We start from the raw sequence: 23,828 nt of genomic DNA, 5'->3' as shown, positions 1-23,828 counted from the left end.
GGATCAGCGTTTTTGCAAAGCTCCCCCAGATGGTCTGATATGGAGCCAAGCGTGCCGACTACTGCCCTAAATCTGATATTCATTAATTCAGCACATATTGTTTTGAGTGTCTGCGGCGAGCCCAGCACCAGGATAGGCTTTGGGGCATACAGTGGGGATGCGCACAGAAATGGCTAAGCAGAAAGCGTGCCTAGCAGAGTTTATCTGTATTTGAAAAAGAGGGGTTTTGTGGTTGTTGTTGTTATCCTTGTTGTTCTGTTGTTCCTGTATGACTGTATGTTCAGAAACCTCAAACTCTAGGCCTGCAGGCCAATCTTGTCTAAGGCAAGTTTTGTTAGAGCAATTCTGTTTTAAAAAAAAAAAGAGTTGCCAACATGAAAACAAAAAGGTTAGCAGCTATTGTGTGGAAGTGAGAAGTAGCTGACCCTTTTCACTGCATGGGCCTTGGGCAGCCCCCCACCATCCCCATCCGGCACTTGTCACTAACTCCTCACGTCTGTCTGGTTCTTTAACATCCTCATCTTCTGAGTATATTGGGAAAACTGGAGTATGTATTCGCGAAAACTATCATTTGTTTTTGTTATTCTGGACTGTTAAGCCCTGGTGACGGGAACTCGATCTGGTTCTGTAAAGTGAAATATAACCTCAGATGTCCACATGGTGGACACTTTATTATCTTGAGGGTCTCGAGAAGCCAAAGGAAGCAGAATCTGTGCTTTGAACAAACCGGGAACCACAGAGTCCATTGTTAGAAGCTTCTTTATCATAAATGTGTGCAGGCAGATTTCTAGGTCGTGAAGAGGCAGCTCTGGTGTTCAGAGTAGGACATTTACTTATAAATCTGCATGTAGCTTTTTGGTAAATTCAGCTCCACCCCCTAAATCAGTCTGTGGGAAGATGGAAACATTGATTACTGTTGTGTGAACTGGAGTGTATCAGCCCTTAGTTGCACTTCATGGCCTTCATTAAGGTCTTCAAATTTTTCCTGCCAATAGTTAGAAATGCTCTCCTGGCATTTCACATATGGTGTGCATAGAAAATGCTAATATTTGGATGGCATGCTGGGGTCCAGAGGAGAGGCTCCTTGTGGTCTGAGGCAGCCTGTGTGCACAGAGCTGGGATATCCCCCAGCGTGGGCACGGTCTTTGGGACCCTCTGATCTTTGGTTGCAAAGTTTTAGTTCTTTGACATCAGCTTTCATTAGTGGGTGGATGAGAGCCATTTCATTGAATAAAGTTGAATATCTTCTGCCTAACAGATATTTTCCCCTTTGACCCGTGGGGAGGATGTATCCTCTCCTTCATTGTCACACTCCCTCCACCCCCCATGAAAAGATTAAATGAAAAAATTTTTAAAGAAATGTTCTTTTTTATTTTTTTAAGTTTTTAATTTTAATTCCAGTTAACACACATTGTATCTTAGTTTCAAGTGTACAGTAAGGGAATTGTATTTCAGGTTAGAAAAAACATTGACATGCTTCTAATACATGCTTGTATATTTCTTCAGGAGCAAGAAAGTGATCAATTATGCTTTTCAAAATGTTTCAGCAGGAAAGTGCAATTTGGTCAGGGATTTCAAGATGAGCTACATCTAAATGGCAGACATATTTTGTTTGATCAACACAAATGTTTTGAAGTTGTGTGTTTAATTAGTTTGAGACGTTTGAAACACCAGTTTGAAACGTTTGAAAACAGGGAGATCTCTTATAAAACTCTGTAGGTCCCGACTCTTCCTAAAAATCAGATTGGCTGGCAGTCCTGGATTCACATTGCACCATGTGGACAGCCCCCAAGGCTGAGGTAAATGGGCACACATGCTCCTGTGCTCAGTCTACACCCCTCCTTATGCACATTCCAGATTATTCCATATGGGCAGTCAGTTTGAGGATCCTCCACCCGCCGCCACTGTTGTGAGGTATGGGCTTTGTCTGAACCATTATTTATTTGTATGAAAACAAATAGAGGCGTGTTGTGATTGGGGAGGGTACCCAGGGTACTTTTCCTCTCTCTGTCTCCTCAGCCGAAATTGCTGTGGGGATAAATTCAAGCTGCTATTACAGTTTGCCTCAATTTAGATTTACACTTCTATGTTGATAGAGTGGATGTTTTATACACCTAGATATAGCCCCTAATAGGTGTGAATTCTAAGCAGATAACTATTCATAGCCACAATTAGCGTTTCCAAAAGGTGTCAAAATCACTGCTTTCATTGTGATAAAGCAACTTTAAAAAACACAATTAAGCAGAACAAGTTTTTTTTTTTAAGATGTAAGCAGTTAATGTCTCCTTAAAATGAGTTAGAGACCTCTGTTTGAGTATTTTGTCCTTGATTTCTCTCCAGTCAAGGTGTCAATTATGTTTAATTTCTTTGAAATAATAGTAGTAACTATCACATCTTGAATACCAAGGAGTTGGCCCAGCATATAATCACAATCTTACTTAATTCTTACAATGAACCAATTATGTACATCTTTACCACCCCTGTTTTACAGATGAAACATTTGAGAGCAAAAGAGGTTTAAACAAATAACTTGCCTGCAGTTATACAATTGTGTGTGTATACACATATGTGTTTATGCCACATATTTATGTACATGTACACACAGTTAATGTACACATATTCTATTTCTTCCACATCTCATGATTTTAAACTACTCTCGGGGCGCCTGGGTGGGTGACTCAGTAGGCTCAGTCATCCAGCTCTTGATTTCAGTTCAGGTCATGATCTCATGGTTCGAGATGGAGCCCCACTCCGGGCTCTGTGCTGACAGCATGGATCCTGCTTGGGATTATGTTTCTCTCTCTCTCTCTCTCTCTCTCTCTCTCTCTCTCTCTCTATCTCTCTCTCTCTCTACCTCTATCCTGCTCGCATGCACGCTCTCTCGCTCTCTCTCTCTCTCTCCCCAAATACATAAATAAACTTAAACTATTCTTAACCACCATTCATAGTAAGAAATGCTAGTTCATTTCAGGGCTTAATATTTAATACGTTGTACTTCCATAATATCATGGTACAAACCAGTCAGTACTAACCCTTATTAAATTCAGTACAGTTTGATCATTTTTTCTTTCCTTCATTTGCCCCCAAACAAACACACAGGCAAACAAAAAACCAATGCATAACACCTTGAATGGAACCTGAAGTTCCATAACCTGAAGTTTGGGAAACACTGACTTAGAAGCTAGATATCAGGGAAGCCATTCTTGATGGAGCAGGGGAGAGGGACCTTGGAGGAGAGACACTTGGTAAAATGAGGCCACACTACAAAGGGATTTTCCTAGTAATAATTCATGGAGGCAAACATTTGTCTTTGTGTTCATATTTTACCTTACAATAGAAAGATCTTTGCTTTATTTTCCAGTAAAATAATTACTCGAAATTCTCTATTAACCATTTTATGGTGGTTCTTATGTATGCAAATTATACCTAAAATAGACAATAATAATCAAATGGGAGGCAGGGTGAGTAGAGCTACAGACAAAACAAAAATATCAGGGTATTGATACTGTTAAGGCTGGGTCATGAGTATACTGGAGTTCATTATTATTTTGTTTACTTTGTATGTGATTAGAATGTTTTCTAATCAAAAGTTATTTTTACAAAGTAGGACCATCATGGTCTTCTGTTTTTTACTAAGGTTCACGGTTGAGAACAGACACATCAAGGTTGGATGTCTTTACTTTCCTCTGTAAAATATGAATAGTAAGTAGCCAGGCTGACAGAAACTGGTGGTTTTAGGGTCTTGTGATGCCAAACTTCTCTAAAGTTGGGTTCTCAAATTGACACAGTTCACATTTATGGGTGGATAATTCTTTGTTTTGTCGGGACTGTCCTGTGTATTGTAGAGTGTTAAGTGACTCCCTGACCCCTACCCTCGAGATGCCAGTAGCATATCTATAGTTTCCCTTTCTCAGTTGTGACAACCAAATACCTCCTCAGACATTGACAAATGTCCATTGAAGGGCACAATCTCCCCCAGTTGAGAACCACTGCCCTAGGGCCTGAACACATCACCTCACCTGATGTATATGCCTGGCTAACCTCTGATCAGAGATCTAAAGCTTCCAAGAACCACATTCTGCCCAGGTCTCAGGATAAACCAATTACAGATGAGACAGAATAACAACAACTAGGGATAGATTTAAAAATACCAGACTTAGCTTAGGCTGGGTCATTTATGTGAAATTGGGCAAGTTAATTAACCTTTATCTATTTTAGTAACCTCATGTGTGAAATGGGGATGGTTATAGTACATGTGTTTATATTTATAAAGCACTTGGAGTCTTGCCTCACACACATTAAATAGTGTGTACTATTAATGTCTACATAGAACCCATTGCTGCCAACATGATGGTTTGGAAATCTGGGAGATGAAGAGATCCCCCAAAGTGCTGTATTAGTGTCCTATTTAGTTATTAGTGTTTGTAAATGTTTCTGAGTGCTTTGAGAATGTTCACATAGAATGCATAGTCAAATTTGCTCCCCGAGTAACCTGTGATGTAAAAGGAGGAAGTGTGCTGCAGTGCAGTTGGTTTTTAGAACTCCTTAAAATAGGGGCGCCTGGGTGGTTCAGTCGGTTAAGCGTCCGACTTCAGCTCAGGTCACGATCTCACGGTCCGTGGGTTCAAGCCCCGCGTCGGGCTCTGAGCTGATGGCTCAGAGCCTGGAGCCTGCTTCCGATTCTGTGTCTCCCTCTCTCACTGCCCCTCCCCCATTCATGCGCTGTCTCTCTCTGTCTCAAAAATAAATAAACGTTAAAAAAAAATTAAAAAAAAAGAACTCTTTAAAATGGAGTGACTTCACTAGATCAAACCATACTTTCTATATGAATTTACCTATGAAAATAAAAATACAACCAGCCACAGGCAGATGGCATGCTGAGCACTTGGTCACTGGCCAGGCATCAGTGTTTCTGTGACTGGATATAAGGAGCCACAGAGCCCAGCCTGGGAGACTCCAGAACGAGATGTCCCCATTTGAAAGTTCATCTTTTCTCTTTTAGACGTGGGACAGCAGTGAATCACTTCTCTTTCCTCTCCACTGTTGTACCTTCAGTCTTACTCACGTGATTTTGGCTGGGGCAGAATCAATACCATGCAAGCAAACTCCAGGAAGATTCTCTTCTCTGGAAAAACACACCTTATCCTTCCTATATTTCTTCCCCTCCACTTATAAATATGCTCAAGAATTTTCCAACTTAAAAGTAGCTTTCATTGACTCTCCATCGACCCTCCACCCATCTCCAACCACTATCCTGTGTCTCTCATTCTAAATTATTGAAGGAGTAGCTGATTCTTGCTGTGGCCACTTCCTTGCCCTCTCATTACACTTCTACTCTCCTCCTCAATGTGGCTGAAGCTTCCCAAGGACTCACTGAGCCTGGCATGATAACATCACTGAGAGCACAGCCCCAAAGGCATCTTGAAGGTCTTGATTCATAGTATCTTGTTCATGCTGTCTCTTTCTCTTTCTTATTCTCATTCTTTCTCTCCCTATATGTGTATTTTTTAAAAATAGCTTTAGTGGGATAAAATGTACATACCACAAAATTCACTCATCTAAGTGTACAATTCAGTGAATTTTAGTAAGTTTACAGAGTTGTGCAACCATTACCATAACCCAATTTTATTTTATTTTTTTTTTTAATTTTTTTCAACGTTTATTTATTTTTGGGACAGAGAGAGACAGAGTATGAACGGGGGAGGGGCAGAGAGAGCGGGAGACACAGAATCGGAAACAGGCTCCAGGCTCCGAGCCATCAGCCCAGAGCCTGACGCGGGGCTCGAACTCCCGGACCGCGAGATCGTGACCTGGCTGAAGTCGGACGCTTAACCGACTGCGCCACCCAGGCGCCCCAATAACCCAATTTTAGAATACTTCATCTCCATAGAAAGAACTCTCCTGCCCACTTGCGGTCCCTGTGCATTCGTACTCCCAGCCCCAGGCAATCAGTGTTTTAAGTTGTTCTCCACTCCCTGGCAAAATTACACACTCGCCATGCCCTCTTTGCTTTCAGAATGTGGTCCATCCATGGGTTGTACTGAGCCTTTCACGGTGATCCCTTTCTGACCTTAAGGAATTCATCTTCCTCTGCTCACATCTTAAACATTGGGCTTCTCGATCCTTCTCTCTACCCCAGTGCTTTCTGGATTTCCGAGTCATTTCATTCCCTCCCATGAATCACTTACCGTGCTGGGCTTTGCCGACGTTATGGTGCTCTCCCATACCTGCCTCCTTCCTTATCTGCTAGGTAAACCCTTTTTAATTCAAGAATTACATTGGATGCCACCTGTTGTAGGCTGTCCTGTGAAGTCTCCTCATTTCCTAACCGTTGGTCATACTTCTCCGTAACTGTACATTGAAGAGGTGTAGCTCATGAGCTCTGACCAGAAGGCAATCTTGTTGTCCACTTTGTCCCCTTAGATGCTTTCTGTGGAGCCCTCCCCTGCTCCTGGATGAAAACCCAGGTAGCCCCATCCCCTCTATTTTTGACGGTGCCTAAATATCAGACATAATCTCAGTCAAAAAATTAAAGTCCCCTGTCCCATGTAATAGTTAAAACTCAGAACTTGATTTGAAAACAAAACTAATCTCCCTCCAGTGCTTACCTGCTGCAGAGGGGAAGTCTGCAGTCCAAGAAAGATAGAATTCTTTGGCTTCCCCTTCACCCTTGGCACCCCTAACTTGCTAATTCCAATTCAGCTTAGTGTTTTGAATGGGAAGAGAAGAGGCCAGCCCCTTTTACTTGATTGATTCCATTATAGTGGTTTGGGATTATGGCACTTCAAACTTGCCAGGAATGTAGAACTGGTATTTTCTTTCATGGGTTCATTAGAGATCCCCCCAACTTGGGGTATGTTTCCCCCTCTAGTTGTGGTGATGGACTCCCACCCCTATCTGGTCACCTCCTACTTTCTCAGCCACCAGAAATCCAGAGGTACCCTTGCTTCCTTGTGGAAGGTGTCCTCCCTCCCCGCTCCCCACACACCCCCCCCCCCAGCCCCCTGCAACCACCCAGGTGCTTCTCCTGCTTGGAATGTATGGCACTGCCTTTCCCCAGCTGCTCCCCAGTGTGTGTCTGGCTCGTAGGAGACGACATGCACTCTGTGCCCCTAACATCTTCTAAGATCCATTTCCTGTTCTGCTTCAGTCTGCCCTTACTCTTTAGTATGGTCCTAGACCGCTGCATCCCCCACAATGCGGTTCTGTGTCCTTAAAGCACAAACCCCGTAGGTTAAAAGAAGTACCTTTCTTCCTCCCTCCAAAGGGGTGGAACTTACCAGAATTCTCTTCAAGGAAACTTCTCAAATTCTTCACTCAGTCTCCGGAAACCTCTCATGCGAGGAAGGTCCTCAGAGCCAGACAAATGGTTTTGCAGTATCTCCTTTGAAAAATTGTTCTTCATTCTGTTCTGTTCTGGAACCTCCCTTTCCTTTGGGATGTAACACCTGCTATGTCTTGGTGACCCAAGGAACTTCACATGAACATCCTGTTGCAGACTCCTCTCCTCCAGTTCAGAATCTTTTGTTAAAATGTTTCTGGATCAGCATGCTTCTTGAGGGCAAAGATGATGTTTTAATTCCAAATGTCCTCTGTATGTGTGTACCTGATATGCTTGTAGGCCCTCAGTGACTGTTCTCCACCCAGAATTATGCAGGAAGGAATAGAATGGCTTTGCTGGGAGTGCAGACCTAGGGTTCCTGTTAAATGCTGCTTATATTCTAGCCCAAACACCCTTTCTAGCACTTTTTAACCCCCTTTTACCTCTTTCTCCTTGATTCTGGGCACCAAGAATTTTTTTTATTTTATTGACAATCAATAATTTTATTGATTCCAATAAAATCATTTACACATTTTTGACCTATTATCATGTTAGAAATGACTTTTTTCGGGGGCACCCGGGTGGCTCAGTCGGTTGGGTGTTCGACTTCAACTCAGGTCATGATCTTGCAGTTCTTGAGTTCAAGCCGTGAGTTGGGCTCTGCACTGACAGCTCAGAGCCTGGAGCCTGCTTCAGATTCTGTGTCTCCCTCTCTCTCTGCCCCTCACCTGCTTGCTCTCTGTTTCTCTCTCTGTCGGAAATGAATAAACATTAAAAAATTTTAAAAAAGAAAGAAATGATATTTTTCTTTGAAAAGTATTTGTTACTGTTTTATACTTATATGTTTTTGTATTGAGAAATCAATATATGTATGTACATTGAAGAAAATGTATAGAAATATATAAATATATAGTTATATATAAATAATATATATTATAAATTATATTTATATATAAAATAATGCAGAGTGAAAAGTATTTTATTCTTCTGTTCTCTGTTCCCAAGTGAACAGTTTTCTCCCCAGAAATAGCTGCTCTCTTCAGTTCTCATATCCTTCGAAACTGTTCTCCGGGCATACGAATGTATATAGATGTATGTTTTTTGTCCGCATACAAAAAGTATCAGACTTTTCACGCACTGTTTTGCACTTGATGTTTGTGACTTTGTGTGTCTTTGAGATACCATGATTTAATCCCAGATACAGTTGATGAATTCTTCTTAATTCATACCTGCAACAGGGAGGGGGTGTTATCACAGTAAAATGCTTAAAATCAGGCAAAAGAGTTGTTTACTTAAATAGCCCAGTCCTTTCTCTTTATAGAAGAAATTTAATTTATTAAAAATGTAATAAATTTTAATGCATTATCACTTATAGAACTAGCTTCAATTACCAATTCTATTAATACAGACTTTTAAAAACATACAAACCACCAGCTCCTACTTTCTGGTTCCCTAATGACTCCATTGCTTAAGCATTCCATTTGACCCCTAATATGTGAAAAAAATATATAGAAAATACACAGCTTCTGGCATCATTTTTTAAAACAAATATCTTGACCCATCTGTGTCTCGCTTTATTTATCTAAAAAATGGGGGTGATATTATTGAGCCTCGTGGATCATTGTGAGGATGAAATGAGTAGATGTATGAAGCAGTGCCTGGCAAGTAACAAACACTCAATAAAAGGTTATGGTTATTATGTTGCTATTCATTTTCCTTTCTGAAATTTTGAGAATTGTCTTTGTAGAAATCATTTCCATCATGTTGTTACTTAGCTATTATAAAATTCTAAATAAACGTACGCGGCAAAGACTGTTGTTATACAGACGTAGGAAAGGTGCATTGCTCCTCATCAACATGTCATGAGGTCTGCAGTAATTTCCCATTTGATAAGAAGGAAAGAAAACTCACGTGGCATGTATGATTATGAAAATTTGTCTTTGTACATTTTATTCCTGTTTAATTTGGAAAATCCCAAGGGTAAAAATATGTCATAGAATTTCCTTGTTGTCTAGTTTTCCTATTATTACTAAATGTGGCAGGGCCCAAAAACCTAAGTCCCTTAATTAGGGCAAGGTTCCTTTCAATAGAGGTATGAAACTAAAAAAAAAAAAAAAAAAAAAAATCCCAAAGAGCACCTTAGGTCTGACTGTATTATAAAAACATTAGATAGTGTTGATCTTTTTCAGGGATGAAGCTTCCACTAGAAAACCCACAATTTTGTTGAAACTTGGATTTGTTCCAAAACAATAGGTATTGTCCTGAACATACCACAGCGGTCAACATTGCATGCCAAGTAGTCACTCTTTGTTGGAGAGATGTTTGTAAAAGAGAGTGCCCTGGAAATGTCCATGTTCTTTTGAGGCTTAACATCAAGCAAGAAAATTGAAGTAAGCCCTCTCTGGAGTATGCTTAAGAAGGGTTGACATTTTGCCTAATATTTTGAAGCAGGAAGTGTGTTGGCATGTTTTGGTGGCTGTGTCTTTTCCCCTCAGTGTGCATTTGACTGAAGCCAGTGGAACCAACTGAGAAATGGATTTGTAATTCTTCCTGACATATCGTCAGTGAAAATCTCTTTGAATTGAGGATAGAGAGATCTCTTCAAGTTGCCAGAGAAGATCTCTTTGAGTTGAGGACAGAGTAAAGGAGACTCTAATACCAGCACACAGCAGTCCACAGTGTTTTGGCAACATTTTTATATAGCTGACTCATGGACTCGATGTGTGCACAACGTGACTCCGATTCTCTTTCTGCCCATGTACAACGATTGCTAAAAGGACCAAAAGAAAAAATTAGCTGGATGGCAGAGATAACATGCCTCACTATAGCAAAACAGCTTCATAATTTCAGCTTCTTTGTCAAGCCTTCAGCAGTAGCCTTCTCAGAACATTTATATTTTTACAGATTTTTTTCTCATTTCAATCTGTATAATTTATATTTAATTCTATTTTGATATGCTTCTATTAATTTCTCCATGACAAAAAAGCAAGAAATTAATCTCTAAATACATACACATTCATATGCATATGTGTACGAATACATATGTGTGTGTGTGTGTGTGTGTGTGTGTATATATATATATATATATATATATATATTCTATCTGTGTGAAAGAAATTATTTTTCTATGTAATAAAGCAATTGTGTACAAAACAAAAGTTAGGTGTATCAGTCAGTGTGTATTTAGGGCGGTAAGGTGGGTGGATCCGTAGGTTGGCTTATTCTCAGAAGGGTCCTTAACCCACAACAGGTAATAAATCACTGTCGGGGTTGTTTTTTTGTTGTTTTGTTTTGTTTTGTTTTCAGATTGTAGTCTAGGTCAAGAGAGAAGCCATAGTCAAAACAACCATGATGGAAGGTATTGGAAGTGTTGAGCGTGAAGGAATATCAGGTACTGTAGGGGTCCACAGGAGCGCGAGATGACTTCCAGCTGGCATTCGCTGTGTTTGCGGATTGTGCGGTGTAAACGCAGAACTGCTGGTGTGAACTTAACATCAGACTGAGCACATTATTACCTCCCCTCTCCTTAGCTGCTAAACATTTGTGAGCTGTAGGGAGGACGTTTGTGGAGTTGTCAAGAATCTGGGACTTGGAGCCCAGCATTCATGTAAATTGAATTCCCAGCCAGTTCGGTTCCAGCAGGAAAGAGGTTTGGTATGCAGAGTAGATCACTGCATTTCTGGAAGATGTGAAGATTATGAATGAACGAATGATAATGATTGTGAATGAAAACAAAGTGAGCAGATGATGCCTGATTTCTGATCTGGCAGGATGTGCAGTCTTATCAAGCCCTTAAACTTATTTATTAGTTGACTATCATAGTGTTATGGTTGCATTCCATGACAGTGATGTCACACAAATTCTGGAAGAATCAAAATACAAAGGCATCAAACTTTTATGCACTAATAATTGACTCTTTTACTACACAAGTCTCTAATCTGCTCAAAGGTGTTTTTTGGTGTTTTCGGGGGGAGTGGTTCATGGGGCTTGGAAACAATATGCACTCAGTGAATAGACTTTGTTTCTCAGATGTCATAATTTGAGGCGTCTTTTTGCAGATGTGAGAGATATGCTAAGCAATCCTTCTAGACAGAATTGGTGTAGGGTTTGTCTCAATGAAAAAAAGAATGCTCATTTGGTGCCTATTACTCTGATACAAATGAAGCCAGATCATTCTTACGCCTAAACTTCCCCCACATAATTAACTCTGAGCATTTGCCAAGAGTACATTCAAAGTTGCTCATATACTTTTAATATTGTAAATATATATCAATATTTCATGATCTGCAATCTTAGTAGCAGTTTCATAAAGTATATGACAAAAGCCACAAATGGCCTCTTGTTTTAGAGCAACCAGGAACAACTATTTAAAGCATTTTTGGTTTTGAGTCCAAGGTCTAGCATTTTTTAGCTCAGCTGACATTAAGAATAGATAGTACAGTTGTCAATATGTACTGAATTTGGGGGCTATTTAAAGATTGCCATGAGAAACGTGTTGTGAATATATTAAGCTGTTGCCCCCAGATGCAAATGCCTATTAGAGAAAATTCTAAAGGCTATCTATTTTTTCTTTGATTTAAAGCATTCCTTTACTAGTTGAATATTCCTAATATGGCAGATGACATTGTGATTTGTATTTGTCTTGCTTAAGTAGCTTCCTTTGTATTTATTTTAGCTTGGTGATTTCACAGGTGGGACAAGATTTTATATGTCCCCTCTCTCTGTAACAATACTTGGCAATGATGAGAAGTCAGGTCATGATTGTATTAATTACTCTCATTATTTATAAAGTTAATGCCCTACTTTAGCACTCATTAAAAATGGGCGTCATTTTTAAAAATAATGGTCCTGAATGATGTTTTATCTCCAAACCTTATACAGTGTATTTCTTTGTGTGTGTGTGTGTGTGTGCGTGTGTGCATGCGCGCGCATATAAAAGAATATTAGGATATATGTTTTGCTTCTCTTACGTCAGATAGATTGCCTAATATTGCCCAGCCTCTAATTTCTATGATTTTGAAGGTAAGAATGAAACTGGCATGTTGCATAATGTTTTCTTTTCATCCTTTTAAGCCTGATACAGGCTACAATATGTCTGATTTGAATGTTTGCTACAAATCCTAATCATGGCAATTACTGGTTAACACTGCAGTGACTTTTCAAAGGGCTTTATCTTGATACTAATATTCTTAGCCAAGCAAAGAAGGTCTATAGCCAGGCATTATATATCTGCAGTCTCATTTTATACCACACTCAACCTGGCTGCCTGCATTTGATCTCATTAGCTTTCTTTTTGTTTTAACAACAAGCCATAAACCCTTAAGACCCAAGGCCTTTGCATATTCTATTCCTCATGTCCAGAGATGAGTGCCAAAATATGTAACCAGCAGTAGGGCATGGGCACTGACCAATCACAAGTGACATGGGCTAGAGCAGGATTCTGGAAGCCCCCTGCAGAGCCAGGTATTAACCCTTTAGGTTGTGGATCCAGGGTGTTGGGGTGGGGTTCTAGGGAAGTTCTTGGTAGATGAGGTGATAGGTGATCGGACAAGGTCCAGAAAGTGACTACTCACCTGCCTCCTTACCATCTCAAAGCCATACCAAGTATTTGTCTATAGCTGAAAAATCACAACTCTGATTAGATAGTCTCTTCTTTTCTCATTTCTTCAGAGGACCTTTCCCTGACCTTACTGAAGGGGGCCATTGTCATTGAGTCTTTCATACAAACTTCTACTTCTGCATTATACCTTTCATAGTGTCTTGTTTACAAATACTTTGTAATTATTTGAATCGTGTTTCACTCCCATTAGGTTATGGGCAGGAATTCCTGAGGGCAGGAATTATCTGACAACCCAGTCCCCACTGTGTCTTCCTTGAGAATTGAAATCCCAGCCTCTAATAGGTGCTCAATAAGTATTTGTTGAATGAATGAGTTTACAAAAAAGACTTTATAGAATTTCTTTGAACACATTCATACTTTTAAAATGCAGCAGAGATGCATGTTACTTTGGGGATGTGATGTTGGGAAGATAACATTTTTTTTTAAATTACCATCTTTTTAATGCCTTTAAATACATTTTCCAGAAATGATTTTCAAACGGTGGCTAGATCCCAAGCTGTGACTTATCTTTTCATTCTAGTAGAAATGCTTTCACTCACTTGATGTCCGGTACAAAGATTTAATCTCTTGAGTTGAATTATTCATTGTTCTTAAAGCTCAGCAAGAAACATTAAAACTTAAAACTTGAAACCTACTACTATATATACAGGATATTTGGAACATTGGAGCAACCAATGATGAATGAGCTACTGTCCTACCTTCAGAGAGTTATCAGTCTAGTAATTTTCTCCTTATCCGAATTACAAGTATTTAGAACATTTTATTTCTCCATTGCAATGTCAGAACAGAGGCCATTTATTTTGTTCGCTATATGGCATAGAGCAAAGCTTCTCATATATATGTGGATTTTTAAAAGCTCAACTTGGGGCTTAAACTCACAACCCTGAGATCAAGAGTTGCATGCTCTACTGACTGAGCCATCCAGGTGACTTTGGATGCTTTTTAATAATGATTATGTTGATGGTACTACAGGATGCTTTGCTAAAGTTTGTCTTTTTTTTTTTCCTGAAAATTCCAACTACTTGTACTTTTTACATCTGTTATTTTGTTATTACCAAATGCTTTCCAAGTTTGATTTAGTGTATAAACTGGATAGCTTTAACTCCTCAAAGGAGGAGATAGCAATTCAATTACTGTTATACTCCTCAATCCCTTCCTGTTTTCAAGACTTACCCACTGTTTCCAGACTTTAATACATCTTGCAATCACTCCAAAACGTTTTATGAATCTTCGACACATCATGTATAATATTACTGCACTTCATGTTCCCACCTCTTTTGTGAGTGTCATTCTATTTTATTTGAGAGTTTATTTCTTCCTTTTCTACTTTTTGTGTGTGCACGTGCATGTGTACATGTGTGTGTGTTTGTGTAGTTTGTGTTACCTTCTCATTATTTCTGGACTACTTTCCTCATATGCATGATTATGGTGTTTATAGTTGTCAGTTATAAGTTACCTGTAATCTAGAATGATTTAAGTTATCATTCAAGTTAGTAACTGAAAACAATCACGGACACAAAATGCACAACTGATTGAGAATAAATAAAAGAAGGAAGACTCGGTACCGGAAAGCCTTTGATCCAAGTAGGGAAACTCAACCACTGGAAATACTTGAGAAGTGTAATGATTGATGGGGACAGAACATGTATCTCCACTTGTATGCTTAAATCATTGAGTAATTTCAGCCATCAGTCTTTTGGGGTCTGATAGTATTGAAAATGGCTTCAAAAACTCTCAGGTTCATGTGCCTGCTGTGGCAGACACTATGCCTTCCCCAGACATACTGTCTAGTTTTTTTATCATGTCAATGCACACACCACTTCCACTTGTCACCATATACATTTCTTTACCTGAAGGCATGTTTTTAGCAGTGGAGCCATTTTGCTCTCCCAGGGAGAGATTAGAAGTGTTGGGTAATTAATACTCCCTGAGGATAGCCTCCAAACAGTGATTAATGGGGACTGGTGTATAAGTACCCCAGCTCCCTTGTCCCTGGGCAAGGATAGCTCTGGGCAACTCCACGATAACTGTTGGATGACTCTGTGGCATCTATTCTGCCTGGGCTGGACCTCCAGAGTCTCTCCAATGAGAGTAAGCTCTAGTCCTCCACAAGGATCAGTGACTTTATTTCTTACCCTTTATTGGCTGCCTTCCTCCCCTGTCTCATTGCTTCATACCCTGACTCTTTTTGTCCTTCACCACCCAGGTAGACTGCTTGCACTTGAATTCATTTAGCAATGTTTGCATTAGAGGAACCCAAGATACAAGCAGTTGGTAGTAATGGGGCAAGTGAGAGATGGTCATAGATACCATGATACAGTAAGTTACTCACCTGCAGTTCTTAGAACAATTGTATTTCCACCTGTTTCAGATTCCCATGGATCAAGTCATACTTAAATCCTGGCATTTTTGTTGTGTTTCCACCACTTACATCCCCCCCAAGAACATATATTAGATTACAAGTGCGTAAGAATACCACTAGAGGAATGACTGATTTAATATATTATTTTAAGTATGTAACTTACAGGTTATCACATTTTCACTCTTGGCATTGTTATTATTTGGACACACTTCATTCTGACTGAATACATCACAGTGCATGTCAGGATCCCATGATAAACCACCATTGTCTTAAGAGCGCTGACATTTTCTCTCTTGCTCAGCAACAAGTAATATCGCTCAATTCATAGCAGCTGCTGAGTCACAGTTGTACACCTTTTCTGCTAACGTGGATGATAGTCAAAGTCATTAATTCCCCTGTGTGGAACCAGCTGAGTGTCAGCAGTCCAGAAAAGATTCTCCAATTTTAGGTGTGCATATCTAGCTTACTTGATCATTAACCATAACATTAACTAGTGTCAAATGGCCACTGAAAGTGACACAGGGTATTCAGATAATTATTTTCTCTCCGACAGCGCATTGAAGTTTATGAGAAATCAAGAAAGAAGAAAATCATTTCATTTGCAAGATTCTCAGCCAAACAATTTCCACCGTTCACATTTTTGGATCTGTTTTATGTAGCGTATGTAATTAGGGGATTTCTGCAATTGTATCTGAAAAACAGGCTTAATTTGAGTATTGATAATGCTATTTATAATTTATATATCTTATTAGGGATTTAGAGACACTGCAAATGGTGCTTTAAGATGTTTGCTGATTTGACTCTTAGTTTCACCAAAATGTTATCATTAGAGAAAATGAGAAAAGTTAGAATTTTAGGGTAATATGTTATTTGTTCTAATTATTATCTATCAAAAGTTGTAATATTTAATATGTTAATATTTAATATTTTAGTATTGTGAACATCTGTAATTCTGTGAAGCTGCTTCTATCTGCATATCCATTATATAAAGTGTTTTTAAAGTCTGTACAGTTCATCTCTTTTGTATCAAAACAGATTCAGTTCATTTCAGAATTTTGAGTGACCGTGATGAATATAGTTTTATGAAAAGAAGAAAATCTATTTTTAAAAGCAGTATGGTTTTTTTTAAGCCTAACTTCTTTGTACATATATTTTACAGATTAAAGGATTTACCTGAAGACAAAGCATTCTGTTCATCAGAGACTGGACAAGAGTTACTCTTGCTTTTGGCAATTAAAGATGATGTTGTCATGGAAACACTTGATCCTGCTTTCATTCATTGGCTGCCTAGGAGGTAACAATAAGCTGTATTTTCTAAATTGAGGTTGGAACTCTACTTGAGTCCTATGTTAAATAATTTTTAAATGTTGAAATAATACTCCACCAGTAACAAAGAAAACAAATATTTTTCCCAGAAGGAAAATTTTCATTCCTTCTGAAAATTGGATTCTCTTTCCGTACCCCCCGTTTTTGCAAGACATTTTATCCCCATAGCAAATATAATGGCACCTAAGAATATAGACCTACTGTAGTAGTATGATTGAAGAGCTAATCAGAATTTGAGAACGTTAATTCATGACTTTTTTCGCAAAAGGAGCTAAAATTTGTAATCTCTCATATACAAAGGAGAATATAAGTTTTAAACGCCAGTATTTTCATATCTAATCTTAAAAACAATATGATTTTTACTTTAGCAAATAACTTATTTTAGGGATCAGAAATTAACATAGGCTATTTTTTTTTTAATTTTTGGGAAATTTAAAATCTAGAACAAAGTACAAAAACGGATAATCTCATATCTATCATACAAAAGTATCTACTGTAAATTATTTGACCTTTCCTTTTTTTTTTTTTTTTATTTTCTAGAGGAGTGGCAAAGTTAGAGAAGGATTTTTTAAAATAGAGTGGTATATATACTACAATTAGTTTTTTTTGGTTTCTTTTATTACTTTCCTTCTTTGCACCTATAAAGGTGCTAACCAGCACCTACAAAGTTGAAGGAATAGTGTAATGAATACACACATATGCACCATTTATATTTTCCATATTTGAATATTGTGCCATTTTAATGTATTCTGTGCATATGTGTATAAGTGTGTGTGTGTGTGTTTCCTTTATTTATTTGGCTAACCCATCTGAAAATAAGTTACAGGGGCCATCACCTCTTACCCCTAAAAAGCTCAGCACCCATCTCCTGAGAAGACAACTGATTTTCTACCTAAACACAGTTTCTTTATGATACCTAAAGAAACTAATTAAAAAAGCAGGCTGTCATTTTTCCTTTCTAAGGAGACAAATTGGTGTGGAATGAGGCCAAATGCATTGTTTTTGGTTTTTGTTTTAATGTTTTTATTTATCTTTGAGACAGAGAGAGACAGAGCATGAGCAGGGGAGGGGCAGAGAGAGAGGGAGACACAGAATCTGAAGCAGGTTCCAGGCTCTGAGCTGTCAGCACAGAGTCTGATGCCGGGCTTGAACTCACAGACTGTGAGATCATGACCTGAGCTGAAGTTGGACGCTTAACCGACTGAGCCACCCAGGCGCCCCCAAACGCATTGTCAAATAAAACACATGTTACTTGAAGACATGCATATATTGGAGTAGATTTTTGAGCTCTCACGTCAGACTTAAAACATTCTTCAAATATTTAAATGAAAATCTATGGCAAAAAAATTCATAAATCAGAGATTATAAATTAAAACCTCTACCTTTTAAAGTAAAGTTTTTGGTTTTTCAAAGTGGGTGTTCCTTTTTAATGTCTCAGTCTTGCTTTTTTATTTTGTTTCATTTTTAAAACTTGTTTATTTATTAAGAGAGAGCAGGAGCATGGGTGGAGCAGAGAGAGAGGGAAAGAGAATCCCAAGCAGGCTCCACACTGTCAGCGAGAAGCCAGATAAGGGCTCCATCTCACGAAATGTGAGATCTTGACCTGAGCTGTAATCAAGAGTCAGATTCTTAACCGACTGAGCCCCCCAGGTGCCCCTCAATCTTGCTTCCAAATCACTTTCTTTGACTGCTACTAATCTGCATTGAAGAACAAAGGACCAACCGTTTACAGATTTCTGCCTTTTCAAGTGATCATTCGAGAAAGATCAACACAGACATCCAGACTAAAATATATTTTTCTTGAATTCTTTTCTTCATTTACACAGTTTCAAATTTGAGTCCTATTGTTGTAGAGGGACCAAATTGAAAGAGATTGTACTACAGCAATATTATTATTCACCATAGCAACTTTCATAGGGCAACCCCGAAATTTTCCAATTTTTTGAAATTTTCCAATTTTTTCCAATTTCCCAATTTTCCAATTAATTTCCAATTAATTTTCCAAATAATTGAAAAGAAGAAGATACGCTCAGAAAGTGAAAGTGTAGCAACAGAAAATGAGATCAGTTTATCAGTGGTGTAAAATGTTAAGTTATAATTTTATATAGTGTTCAGGTTGTGTGTATTGTTTCAGCATGTTTGAGAAATGTTTTACAAATTTTGTTTTTGCAAATTTATAGAAAAAGCAGTGTCTGTTTTGCTAAAATCTTAGGACTTCATAAAACAAGTTAAAGGTCAACTTGATTCTCTGGATAAAAAAGTTTTTATATTGATAAGTTTGTTGATAAAAAAAATTTTAAGAGGGAGGCACCTGGGTGGGTCGGTCAGTTGTGTCTGACTCTGGATTTCAACTCAGATCATCATCTCATGGTTTGCGAGTTCAAATCCCACGTTAGGCTCCATGCTGACTGCATGAAGCCTACTTTTGATTCTCTTTCTCTCTTTCTGCTCCTCCCCTGATATCTCTTTCTCCCTCTCTCTCTCTCAAAGTAAATAAACCTAAGAAAATTAAATAAAAATAAAAAAAACTTTAAGGATTTTTAAGGAAGAATTATATCAATTGATATATGATAAATTTATGCAGAGTGTTATTTAAAGAATTGATCATCTTTATAATTATGGAGAAGAATTGGGCTCTTACCAATTTTCTAAAGACTGTTGATTGTATATAATACTTTACCTACTTTAGTACTCCTCTAAGATCTATATAATGCTTACTTTAAAAGATTGGTTTGTGAATGTGATATTCTGCTAACCAGTATGGGTCATCGTCTGTGTTTTAAAGTTAAAAATCTGTTCATGATTTAGGGGCTACCTCGTAACAATGGCAAGTAAAAACCCACTGTGCAAATTTGCTTACTTAGAGTAGTATTTAGCCAATGATAAATCCAATAAATGCAGCAAATGCTTTATAATACGTGTTTGCTGTCTTCTCATATTTCAGCTTTTCATTATCCATTATTTTGTGCAGTTTTTCATTTCCTTCTATTGTTTTATCTCTGCATGTTTCCCCCACAACAAAGAGGCAAAAGTAATTTCTAGCCAGGACTTTCATTCTAGAATAAATTTGATTGATTTTCTTCAAAAAAAAAAAAAAACCACTAAGCTTCATTCATTCTTTTTTTTTTAAATTTATTTATTTATTTTGAGAGAGAGCAGTATGTGTGGGGGGAGCTCACATGAGTGGGATAGGTGCAGAGACAGAAAAGAGAGAAAGAGAACCCCAAGAAGGCTCTCTGCGCAGAGCCCTACATGATGCTCAATCTCTGGAACTGTGAGATCATGACCTGAGCCAAAATCAAGAGGCAAGATGTGTAATGGACTTAGCCACCCAGATGCCCATAGGCTTCATTCATTCTTAAAGAAATACTTTTTTGGCATCTGTTTATTCAACCCATATTGTTTTCAGTGAGGAAAATGGACAGAACTCTTTGTCCTTGGTGCTTACATTCTGGCATGTGACGGAGAAAATGGCATTGAATTAGAAGATGCTAGTGCACTGGGGAAGAAAAGCAAAATATTGTGAGTGTGGGAGATTGAGATGTGGGTTGCCATTTTGAATAAGATCAGTCCTCCTCGAGAAGGTGACATTTGAACAAAGACATAGAGGTGAACAAGTTGACCTTGTAGATATTTAGAGAAGAAAGCTCCAGGCAGAGTTAATAGGCCATGCAAAGGTTCTAACATATGACAAGCTGAGTGTTCTAGAAACAACGGGAAAGCTGGCATGGTTGGGCCAAGAGAGAAGTGGTAGGTGAGAACCAAGGGGCCCTGTGGCAATGGATGCAGCAGAAAATAAAGCAATGGCTGAGAATGAGTAAATGACAATATTTAGAGCTTTTGCCCTAAATGCCCCCTAGTAGACACAGTATGTTTGAGCAGAGAAATGATGTGATCTGACTTATCTTTTAAAAGGACCTTGCTGGATGCTGTGTTGTGGATTAATTGTAGAGGAGCAGAGACACTTGTTAGAAGTTAATGTAATAATCAGGCAAGGGGTGATGGTGACTGACTCCAGGCTGATAGCAGCTGGTCAAATTTTGAGTATATTTTGGAGGTAGAATCATAAAGATTTGCTCGCAAAATAGATGTGGGTATGAGAGAAAAGGATGAGTCAAGGATGGACTCGAAGGCTCTCTGTCACCTTGTGTTTAGAGCAAATTATCTCTGTCCATATCCAGAAGTGTGCCTCATGGAAGGAATGAAGACCCAGCCCAAAGCACAGGTAACAGTTTTCCACTAAATAGTGGGTAAAAAAAGTCAATGTAATGGATCATGACCACTGTTTTTTATTAAAGTAGGTAAATTAGAATTAAAAAGGGATGGAGTAGAATATATCAGCATGCACTGGTCATTCAGTAAATATTTTCTGCTGAACACTTCCAGGCCTTTGGAATACAGCAGTGAAACAAAACCAACAATACCCCAGTCCTCCTGGTGCCTTCCTTTTAATATATGTGTGTTGAGTCCTGATGTTACATATATTTCTTACTGAGTTGCTGTCAAAAATGTTTAAGAGCCAGAGACCTAAGTAGAAACGAGAGACAAAAGAGAACCCTCCAGCATTTTGAGAAGAAGCCAGAAAAGGAAGGAACATGAGGGTGAAGAAAAAATAATAATGACAGCAAAGTTAATAATACTAACAGTTTTTTAATGTTTATTTTTATTTTTGACAAAGAGAGAGACAAAGAGCAGGAGGGGGAAGGGCAGAGAGAGAGAGGGGGGGTGAACACAGAATCTGCAGCAGGCTCCAGACTCTGAGCTCTCAGCCCAGGGCTCAAACTCACGAACCACAAGCTCATGACCTGAGCCAAAGTCCAATGCTTAACTGACTGAGCCACCCAGGCACCCCAGTAATACTAACAATATTAATAAATGGAACCTCATTCATTGAGGTGCTTTACTTAGCTCATCTAATTTACAAAAATACAATGAGATAGATATTATTTCTATCTTAGAGACAAGGAGAACAGTCTCTAAGTTTTTAAGTAACTTTCCTAATCTGTGTGGTTATATCAAGATTTTTATTGTCTTTGAAACCAAAGTGTAGTCCCCTAATCACTAGTATTTACTATTTCAATAATTTATTTTCTGGAATAAAGTCAGGGTATAGGCCGTGGAGTAGGAATCCTCAAGAGCTCAAGGAGATTGTTGTCTCACTACTGAATTACTTATTAGTTAATTGCTTAACTATAGGAGAAACTCTAGATGTTCACTGTCCAATGTGGAAGCCACTAGCCACATGTGACTAGTTCATATTCAGATGTACTGTAAGCACAAAATGGGCACACGAGTTTTCCTAGACTTGGCACCAAAACTTTTAAGATTTAAAAACATCTCAGTAATTTTATATTGATTAGAGGTTGAGATGATAATATTTTAGATATATTTCATAAAGTAACAATATTAAAATTTCACTTGTTTCTTTTAACCTTTCTAAATGTGGCTCCTAGGAAATTTAAAATATGTGTGGTTTCCATTATATTATTTTGGACAGCACAACTCTAGACATGTATGAAATAGAAACCTGACCATTTTGCGACTGTTTTTACCATGTAACTAGCCCAACAGGAAACCAAATGAATTAAGGAATTGGGATTTGTTGATTTCGTATGAAAAGATGTAAATACTTCCTGAGAGTGTATTGCCTACAAATACTGAATCCTTTGTAGGTTGAGTTCAGATTTCAAGCGTCGTAGCTTGGTGAATGTAGACAAGTCCTTAATGAATGCATTTGGAAATTCTAGACTTCACAGTCTATATTCTGTTGTGGTTTTAGTTTTAATTTCCTAGTGGGACTAGCTAAGTAAATATGTCTTTTGGAAAGAGAAATTTCCTTGGATAACTAAAATTATTGTTGATGCCTAGTTAAAACACCACCATGGAAAATACCGTATTTCTGTAAAAGTTCGAAGTTATTCTTATTTCATCAAATTGTTCTTTTAAAATTTTAGTGAACAACCAATACATTGGGATCTACTAATACTGTGTAATACCTAGAAATGAGTTGTGAAAGTAAGTAGCCATTAATCTGAGAAGAGAGGATGATCTTCAGGTGTCCTTGACCTTCTTTTCACGGATATTGTGGTAGTGTCTCCAACGTCTACTCTGTTCTGCAATCATGAAACAGCCATGAGACTTGGAAGAGATTGATACCCTGCAAAGCTCCAAGATGGACCTGTCTCATTTGCCCCAATGATTGGCCTAAGCTACTGAGCTCATGGCAGTTTTTTTACCATAAGATTTTATGTTCGCACTTTGTGGAGGGTGCCCTATATCCTAGTGTGTCCAAGTGAGGAATCCTGAAATCCTGATTGCCGCAGGTGGCCATCCTGCAATCACTGGTGGGGGCGGGGGGGGGGGGGACAAAAAAAAAAAGCCTGAGGGAAAAGCTGATTCTATGTATACAGATCAAACATAGCAGAAAGAACCAGCTCTTCAGTGATACTATACTTCCATGGCCCCACCCTGGCTTAAACAGCATAAAAAGCAGTAAATGCCCTCCTCCAACACATGTGCCCTCCCCAACCTGGCCCAGTCTTTATTCTGCAGAGCTACATTAACCCCTGAACTTCGTTTGCCTCTTCCAAGACCTATGAAGATAGCATATGTTTCTCATTGCATCCCAAAATCTGTTATAACTGAGAACATAGATCATGCTTTATAAGATGATTTAGATCATCTTGATTAATTGATTTTTATTTATTTTTTTATTTTAGAGAGCTCATGAGCTGGGGAGAGGGGTAGAGGGAGAGAGAGAAAATCTTAAGCAGGCTCCATGCTCAGTGCAGACCCTGGGGTCATGACCTGAGCCAAAATCGATAGTTGGATGTTTAACCAACTGAGCTATCCAGGCGCCCTGATTAAATAATTTCTTAAAAACTGTTGATACTGTAATTAAGATGAAATGTATGATCACTAAACATGAGCCTTGGCTTCCTTTAACAGTACAGATTTAGTAATGGACAGCATCTACGAACAACAAACAACAGCCGTACGTTTGGGCTGCGTTTGAAAATCATACGCTCTCCAATAGTTTGTGGGTAAAGGATACAATGTCTTCATGTGCCCCAATCACACATGCCATCCTGTTCTTTGTCACCTTAATACGAATCACTTTCTGTGCCAGTCTTTCATCCCAATCGTGGTTAAGGAAAGCTTTAAAAGAAAAATAAACTTGTTAAGTCCCCCCTGGAATA

General features: G+C 38.5%; 1 protein-coding gene across 3 annotated transcripts in view; it reads left to right on the top strand.

The window, feature by feature from the left end:
• The window catches only part of CNTN3 (contactin 3), a 348,839-nt gene that overhangs the window by 76,086 nt on the left and 248,925 nt on the right, over positions 1 to 23,828 (top strand). For all 3 annotated transcript variants that reach the window (XM_045493570.1, XM_045493569.1, XM_045493568.1), the window contains exon 2: positions 16,463 to 16,597. In XM_045493570.1, the coding sequence (XP_045349526.1) occupies positions 16,543 to 16,597 (55 nt within the window). In that variant the 5' untranslated portion in view covers positions 16,463 to 16,542. The remainder of the gene's footprint in view (positions 1 to 16,462; positions 16,598 to 23,828) is intronic.

The sequence above is a fragment of the Leopardus geoffroyi genome, chromosome A2 (genome assembly GCF_018350155.1).
Source record: "Leopardus geoffroyi isolate Oge1 chromosome A2, O.geoffroyi_Oge1_pat1.0, whole genome shotgun sequence".
Taxonomy (NCBI): domain Eukaryota; kingdom Metazoa; phylum Chordata; class Mammalia; order Carnivora; family Felidae; genus Leopardus; species Leopardus geoffroyi.
This window is presented reverse-complemented; position numbering and strand designations above follow the sequence as displayed.